At 40.7% G+C, this 8,537-nt stretch overlaps 1 protein-coding gene across 1 annotated transcript in view; it reads left to right on the top strand.

Moving 5' to 3' along the window:
* Positions 1 to 6,756, top strand: part of Ercc4 (ERCC excision repair 4, endonuclease catalytic subunit) — a 28,200-nt gene extending 21,444 nt beyond the window's left edge. The window contains exons 10-11 of the mRNA XM_004644219.3: positions 2,423 to 2,535; positions 5,188 to 6,756. Coding sequence (XP_004644276.1) covers positions 2,423 to 2,535; positions 5,188 to 5,921 — 847 coding nt within the window. The 3' untranslated portion in view covers positions 5,922 to 6,756. The remainder of the gene's footprint in view (positions 1 to 2,422; positions 2,536 to 5,187) is intronic.
* The last annotated feature ends 1,781 nt before the right edge of the window (positions 6,757 to 8,537 follow it).

The following is an 8,537-nucleotide window of genomic DNA, read 5'->3' as shown; positions in this document are numbered from 1 at the left end:
AAAAAATCAATGAAGAAAAAAGGCAAGTGAAGGAAGCCCAGGAAAAACCAACATCAGCTTCCAAATGTCCTTGCCACAAATGTACCTGCCCACATAATATTGGCAGCAGGGAATATTTTTTTTGGGCTCAGTCACATAGAAAGATGACCATGTGACCAACTGCAGCCACGTAGGCTGGGCACCCCAGAGCAAAGTCAGCATTCACCGTAAATCACACTGTTAGCATCAGCTCTGTGATCTAACTAGTACACAAAAACCAGGCATACAAAAACCCTCTAACAAGGCAGAAAACTCCATAGGCTGGTAGCTTGCTTCCTAAGAGCTAGCCATGGGTCAGTCCCAAAGAGCCAGGCCTTTCTTGGACATGTGCAGAGCTTGAGCAACACTGGCAGGCTAAGCTGCCCCTTCACACGGAGCTGTAGCCAAAGCAGGTGTTAGGCTGAGAGGAGGGCATCATATGAAGGTGTAGGTTGTACACTCCATGCTTTCCTGTTACATCAGGGAGCTAGCCCATTGTAAGAAAGGGTGCTTAAGTAGACAGTGGTAAAGTATTGACCTCATGCTGCTCCTATTTCATATAAATGATTCTGTATGTCAAAAGAGAAATAGCATCATGTAGGTCACCTCACTCAGCAGAACTGGGAGCATGGACTCTGGCCCCCATTTCAGCCAAGTCAGTATTTCCACTCCAGGTTATGTAATTCTATCCAAGGTCTGGCATAATTTTTTCTAAATTCTCACAGAGGTGATTGCCTACTTACTCTAAATACCATAAGATCTTCTGTTTTACACAGCAGCGGTAGTTGTACTACTTAGAATTTAAGATACTTAATTTCCCAGACAATGTAGGGAATTTAAGAGATGTTTGTTTTGAAAAACAACACATTTGAAATTCATTGCTCAAAGAGCATTTGCGCTGTGCCTGTGCTTGAAGAAAACTTGAATACAAGACTAGGATGTTTTGTGAAGACCTCTGTAGGTGGTACAGAGCAGAGACTACACTACCATTTAAGACAACCAAAAGAGGTGAATTGGCGGAGAACAAAGTATTTTAGATCAGTATATTACAGACGATACCAGAAAAAAAGGTTACACGGTAAGTACGGATAATGAAACGCTCCTTTGGCAGAAAATTAGTTCAAGACCCTCAGCACCATAGTCTTAAAAGTCTCTGCTTTTCAAAGGAAAGGATTTTTTTTTAAATCTTGTTAGAAAATAGCATCACAAAATAGGTTGCCAAGGCTTGAAGAAATGCCCATGTGAAGAGATGTGCACTACAGCACTTTCTTCCCACGTTGTAATCTTGTGCAGGGGATTGAGATGTTGAAAATACCAAAGCAAAAATAGGAAACCTCAGTACTTTCAATTAAGTGGGAATAGGAATCTGACTTTTTATTTTGTGTTTGTTACACAAAATAATTTCAGTAATTATGCTAAATGGGGGAAACAAAGGACTTAATATTTGTATTTTCTGTAAAAATAATGAGTTACTAGTCCCAGTTTCATTTCTAGAGTGTATTTCTCAGACATGGAAACAATTGTGAAGTCATCTGAAAGCCTGTCTTCAAGCCAGGTGTCACACCACATGCCTGTAGCCCCGCCACGCAGGAAGCTGCTGCTGAGATCAAGGCCAGCCTGAACAGCTTAAAAGTTGAAGTTTAAAATTTTTAACAGGCTGGGGATTTAGCTCAAGAGTGGGTACAATGTGTATTACCTTTTCTAAAAAAAGAGAGGGGAGAAAGCTTGTTTTCAGTTTTTTAGCATAATCCTGGATAATTAAGGCATGAGATTACCGTATTATGAGAAAAGTATTAACAGCTTTATTACTGAAGAGCTCATGATGTAGCTCTAAATTGCAAAGAATCTTAGTTATGATTACTTGGTTCTCTAAAATCTACAAGGTGTGGGGCTGGAGAGATGGCTCAGTGGTCTAAAGCACCTACTTAGAACAAGCTTAGCAAAGCATCAGGGACCGCGGTTCAATCCCCCAGCACCACATGCCAGCCAGCCGCGCCCCCTGGTGGGCTGAGCTGGTCTCTCTCTCTCTCTCTCTCTCTCTATCTTTAAAAAATAAAATCTACAAGGTGTAAGAGACTGAGCTACCTTGAAGATAGGAATTGTTACATGATCCTGTTTATATCTAAAATACCTAGCACAGCACACAGCTCATGCCTATAATCCCAGCACTTGGGAAGCTGAGGCAGGAAGATTACAAATTTGAGCCCACCATGAGCAATTTAGCCACTTCACAAAAAAATGTTTCTGCCTCTAGTACTTGTCACTTGTCTTTATATATTCACAAGTAATTTATTTTTTATATTCTCTTTTACCGTTGTAGCCAAGTAAATCATTTTAGATACTAGAACTTTCAAAAGGTTAAAGTCTGTAACTCCTAAAAGTTTGAAAATGTTTTCTCACACAGGGAAAAGGCTAGCATGGTTGTCCCTGAAGAAAGAGAAGGCAGAGATGAAACCAACCTGGACTTAGCAAGAGGCACAGCGTCGACACAGGCTGCTGCGGACACTCGCAAAGCTGGTGAGTCCTGCCCGAGGCCAGAAGCCCCTGGGCCAGGGAGAGAGGCTGGGGGCTCCACACTTGCTCTGCAGGAGATTGAGTTTTCCTACCATGCTTAATTAGAAGCTGTCTGCTCCCGAACTGCAGCCTCAGCTCTGCCCGTTTACTAACCATGCATTATGCCCAGAATAAAGGTCCGGGGTCATTTGTAAAATGAGTGGGGTTGAGTTCTAGGGACCCCAGCTTTAAATGAGTTGTATTCCTCTGGTGGATTTAAAATTGGTTGGTTGTGTTGAAACTGTACTTCCAGTTGGATTTGAAACTGTCTCATTGCTATCTGTTTATCAATAAATCTTTGAAAAAACAAAAAATAAATAATAATAAAATTGGTTGGTTGAGACTCTGAATATGCTTTCCCAGGGCTGGTGAAATGGCTCAGTGGTCTAAAGCACCTACTTAGAACAAGCTTAGCAAAGTACAGGGACCGCGGTTCAGTCCTCCAGCACCACATGCCAGCCAGCCCCGCCCCCTGGTGGGCTGAGCTGGCCACACAAATAAATAAATAAATAAATATTTTTTAAAAAAATGAATATGCTTTCCCAAACAAAACTTTGATAAATACTAATGAGGCCAGTTTACTCACTGAGTAGCTGAAAGAAGTTTTGTTTCCTTCTACCTGTCCTCTTAGGTGCGTGCACACATATATGGGAAATTATTGGGGTGTGCACACCCCCATTCTTTCTTTCATTTTTTTTTTTTTTTGACAGAATTTGGGATTGAACTCAGGCCCTTGTGCTTGCCAGGCTAGTACTTACTCTACTGAACCATCTCCCCGACCCCTCCCATTCTTTCTGTATTCATTTGTTACTTGGTGTTTCTCTTGATCTCACCTGTCTGACCTTCTCTATGCTGTGTGATATTCAAACTGCAGCATGCCACCAAGACCTGTTGTATTCCAAATGTACCATGAACCAAGAGTAATCATTTTCCCATTCCCCAAATGTCAGTTTTTCCATGGCAGCGACTGGTATCAGCCAAGCAGTGTGAGAGAGGCAATATGATTGAGTTGATATAATCTTTGGTAAGATTAAGTGCGGTTAGAGTACAGGGTCGCAAAATTTAGTAGTCTTAACAGAAACTTCAGATGTTTTTAAAACTGGATTCATAGGCCTCATCTGTAGGACTTCTGATTTGGTGGTTGTGAATTCAGAGTCAGCAGCTCAGGGGCTTCTGATGGATACGACAGTCTTCAAATTATACTTCAGGAAATACCTCAAGGTATCTGTCTTTTTTGAAGAAGATTCTTAACAGCTCAGATAAGTTGGTAACATTTTGTGAAGAACTGCAGAATGTAAGGCAGTATGACCAGCTTGGTGGCATAAGTGCCTGCATGGCTAGCACAAGGTCCTGAGTTTGATCCCCAGCACCACAAAAAAAAAAAAAAAAAAAAAAAAAAAGTAAGGCAGTATGAAGGAAAATAGATTTAAGCATGTGTAGATTTGAGCATGTGGGTACCACACAGCTCTTTGTAGAAGTCTGCCCTTTTTAGGTCAGTCCTGAGAGCCTTTATATAAGTTCCTACTGCCGCTCATTAAAAATCACTACAAATTTGGTGGCTTCAAATAGCACACATGGAGGCTGGGGAGATGGCTCAGTGGAATAAGTGCTTCCCTGTCAAGCGCAAGGGCCTGTGTTCAATTCCCGGTTCCACCAAAAAAAAAAACAGCACACATGCATTATGTCAGTTTCTGCAGAGAGGACAGAATTCCAAATTGGTTTCATTGGACTAACATCAAGGTATCGGCCGACCTGTATTCCTTCTGAAGGGCTGAGGACATACGCCTCCTCCCTGTTTTTTCCAGTGACAGAAGTCACCTGCATTCCTCGGCTCATCGCCCCTTCTTCCACCTTTAAAGCCAATAATGTAGTGACTTTCCCTTGAGGCTTATCCAGAAAACCCAGGAAAATCTCCCAACCTCAAAATGCTTAACTCATTCCCATTTACAGAATCCCTCATCCCATGTCAGGTACCATTTACATGTTGCAGGGATTGGGGTGTGTGCATCTTTGAGAGCCCTAATTCTGCCTACAACTACCCTTCATATCTAAAAGCGTCATCCTTCAGTCAGCTGTACTAGCATCACATGACAAAGCTAGAAATTCAGTCTTAGACTCCATAGATGTCAGACCTACTATTGTGTTCCTTACACCCCAAAGCTGTTGAATAGAGTCTGCTTTCTAATACAGTCGTACAGGATTCCTGTGCAGATCCTGATTCCCCATTTTTTCTCTTTTCCCATCTCTCAACTTACAGAGATGTTTACAGCAGCTCCTAAGGCAGTGTGCTGAGTGAGCGTGGTGCAGTGTGTGGGCCTCTGTCCCAGGACCCAAAACTACAGTGGTTGACACAGATATGGTCAGTGGGTCATTGCATATAAGGAACTACCAGTAGATTCTAACTTTCCTATTAGTTCTATTTAGTTTAAGCAGAAGTAGTTCCCCTCCATTTGCTGTAAATAATGTTAGAAAAATGAGCAACAATACTATGGTGCAGTCTCATGTATCCATCCATCAGCTGTTAACAACAGAAACATCAATTTTAAACTTTGTTGTACTTTTATCTTTGGGAATTATTTCCAGTGACATGACTCAGAATGATACTTTTTTAAATAGGTGGCCAGGAACAGAATGGAACACAGCAAAGCATAGTCGTGGACATGCGTGAATTCCGAAGTGAGCTCCCCTCCCTGATCCATCGCCGTGGCATTGACATTGAACCTGTGACATTAGAGGTTGGCGATTACATCCTGACACCAGAAATGTGTGTGGAACGCAAGAGCATCAGTGACTTGATTGGCTCTCTAAATAACGGCCGCCTGTACAGCCAGTGCATCTCCATGTCCCGCTATTACAAGCGCCCTGTGCTTCTGATCGAGTTTGACCCCAGTAAGCCCTTCTCTCTCACAGCCCGAGGTGCCTTATTTCAGGAGATTTCCAGCAGCGACATTAGTTCCAAACTCACTCTTCTCACACTTCACTTTCCCAGACTACGCCTTCTCTGGTGCCCTTCCCCTCATGCAACAGCAGAGTTGTTTGAGGAACTGAAACAAAATAAGCCACAGCCTGATGCCGCCACAGCCATGGCCATTACAGCAGATTCTGAAGCCCTGCCTGAGTCAGAAAAATACAATCCTGGTCCCCAAGACTTCTTATTGAAAATGCCGGGGGTAAATGCCAAAAACTGTCACTCCTTGATGAACCACGTTAAGAACATTGCAGAATTAGCAACCCTATCACAAGACAAGCTCACAGGTATTCTGGGCCATGCCGCAAATGCTAAACAGCTTTATGACTTCATTCACACCACTTACGCAGAAGTAGTGTCTAAAGGGAAAGTGAAAAAATGAACAGTGGTGTCTGTTGGCTCATTGATGACTGCTTTTCATCTGGTCTGTCCCAGCCATTCTAAGTCATTATTAATTATTTGTTCAGTGATTCATTCTTTTCCAGTGCTTTTAATGATCTGCACTACAAGGTCGGTGGACCAGAAGCCGAGCTTCCTCTGAACATTGTGTTTAGATATCTTTTTAACTTTTGCTTGCCCACTCCCTGCCCACCCTGCAGTGTCCTTGGCAGACTTACTATGTTCCATTTTTAAATGAAGTGCGTCAAGATCAGGCATTGCTTCAGCAAGCATTTATTGAAGACTGTTTTGAAGCAAAGAGAGACAGTCACCTCTAAAACTGGCTGACTAGGCTACCCAAATACATGACATATATATTACAGTTTGGTTGTCCAAAGGCACCTCCGTGTCCTTTTGTTACAAATGAAATGAATTACTAAGTCACAAAATTTGGTGGTATAGGTGAAGGAGCCATTAGAATTATGTTTTTGCCAATGTCCAACCACCTACATCTCAAAGATTTATAAGCCCAGACGATGAGTTACAGTCTCTTAAGAGCTGCTCTTTCCTGACTCTTCATGAGCCCAAGACACCATGCCACATCCTCTGGCAATACACCATCCTCTCTGCCTCCCCGCCTCCCTGTCCCTGTCCAGCACACTTCTGCCTCCCTATGTGAGACTTGAACACAAGCAAACAAGTGGCCCACAAAACTTTCAAGATATAGTTGTCTTCCCTTTGTGTTGAGATAGATGGGTTGCAGCTAAATGGAAGATCAGTGCACAGAAAATATAAAAATTCAGAAATATATATATATATATATGTTTAAAAATCCATAAAAAAGCTAATCTCATTCTAAATCTCTTCATTGATTTACGTCAGCTTTTTACTGAAGTGTACATATAGGACAGTCATACCATCTTTGTGCAATTTGTAACTTTGATATTTAAACATTATTCACTTAGCTGTTACATGTTGAGTAAAGAGCAGTAAATTTTCTACCTCAAAATTTTGATGTAGACATGAATTCTGCTGGCTGTTTTGTAGTTTTATCATTTCATCAGTATCAGCCATTTTTTGCTTTGTCATATTACTGAGACAATGGGACTTTATAACAAACAGTTATCTTCAGCTTTAACAAAAGCATTGTAACTGAACCTCTCATATTGGCATGTTGATTTGTTGGTACGTAACAGTATAGTTGTCTGCCAGCAACCATGGAAGACTGGTTCCGGATCCCTCCCATGGTACCAAAATGTGCAGATGCTCAAATCCGTTATATAAAATGTCATAGTGTTTGCATATAACCTACACATATTGTCTTGCATATGTTAAATCATTTCTAGATGACTTATAATACCTAATGTAATGTAAATTCTATGTAAGTATTCATTACACTGTTATGTTTAAGGGAAAAGTCTATACATACTCCATACAGATACGCATTTTTTCCCAAATGTTTTCAGTCCCCAGTTGGTCATAAACCCATGAATCCCAAGCTCTTGGACAGGGAAAGCCAAGCTGTGTTAAGGATGTTAGCTGTAGATATATGGATTTGGAACTCTGGTGCTAGGGATGGAGCTTAATGTACTTTGCTTAGAAAGTATAAAAATTCAAAAAATATATATATATATATGTTTAAAAATCCATAAAAAAGCTAATCTCAGCCCAGTCTACACAGGGCTCTGGGCTCTGTTCCTAGCACCGCAAAACAAATACTGAAGTGTTTAGAACTGTACAAGGGCACTACAAGAATGAATTTGAGGGTGGCAGGGACCAAATTGGTTATCATAGAACCCCTTAACAATGGCTCTGAGCCTATGGCGTGTGTTCACAGTGGGCTCTTCATAGGTTCACCATTACTGTTGTAAGGTGGTGTGGAGAATAAGGACAATGACAAAGAAAAATTAGTTTAAGATAAAGCCAAGATTGGGCTGCTGATTTTGTTCCAGAAGTAAAACTATACCCCCTAGAAGAGGAAATAAAATTTCTGAATGATTACAATGTAAATATTAATACTTTTATATTTATTATTTTATTGAAGAGTTTATTCATAGTACATTATAATAGACATACCACATCAAATGATAATGATTATGTTCCTTCATCTAGTCTAGCATTTCTGCTTACGGTATGTAAGTCCTTTTTTCTTTTTCTTTTTGTATATTTCTATTTCCCTTCTGTTGCTGTTTCATTACATAATAAATCTTAACAGCACGTTCTGCAATGGGAGTTGCATTCATAGATTAGTTTCCAAAACTAAGCCCAGATACACTATTTTAAACAGTCCTTGTTATCTAGTAAAACATAGATAACACTTAAATGCATTCTAATGTCCCTCACTCCTCAGAATCTGTCATTTGCTGTTGTGCCTACTGGAAATGAAGACAGGTGCACTGTCTTGTATGTGTTTGAGTTCCGATCAGTTTCATCTGCACTCTAAAATGGTCAGTAAAAAAAGACTCTCACTGCCACTTCCTTTTCCAACTAAATATTTTAATGTATCTCTAGTTGTAGAGAGCTTTTCCTACATCCATAACCATTTAGTTTTCTAAAATTTTTTCAATGAATTTTTACAACCTAAGGTTGCTGGGTAAGGAAACTAGAGATGCAGACATAA

This window comes from Octodon degus, unplaced genomic scaffold, assembly GCF_000260255.1.
Source record: "Octodon degus isolate 3935 unplaced genomic scaffold, OctDeg1.0 scaffold00195, whole genome shotgun sequence".
NCBI classification, from domain to species: Eukaryota; Metazoa; Chordata; class Mammalia; order Rodentia; family Octodontidae; genus Octodon; species Octodon degus.
This window is presented reverse-complemented; position numbering and strand designations above follow the sequence as displayed.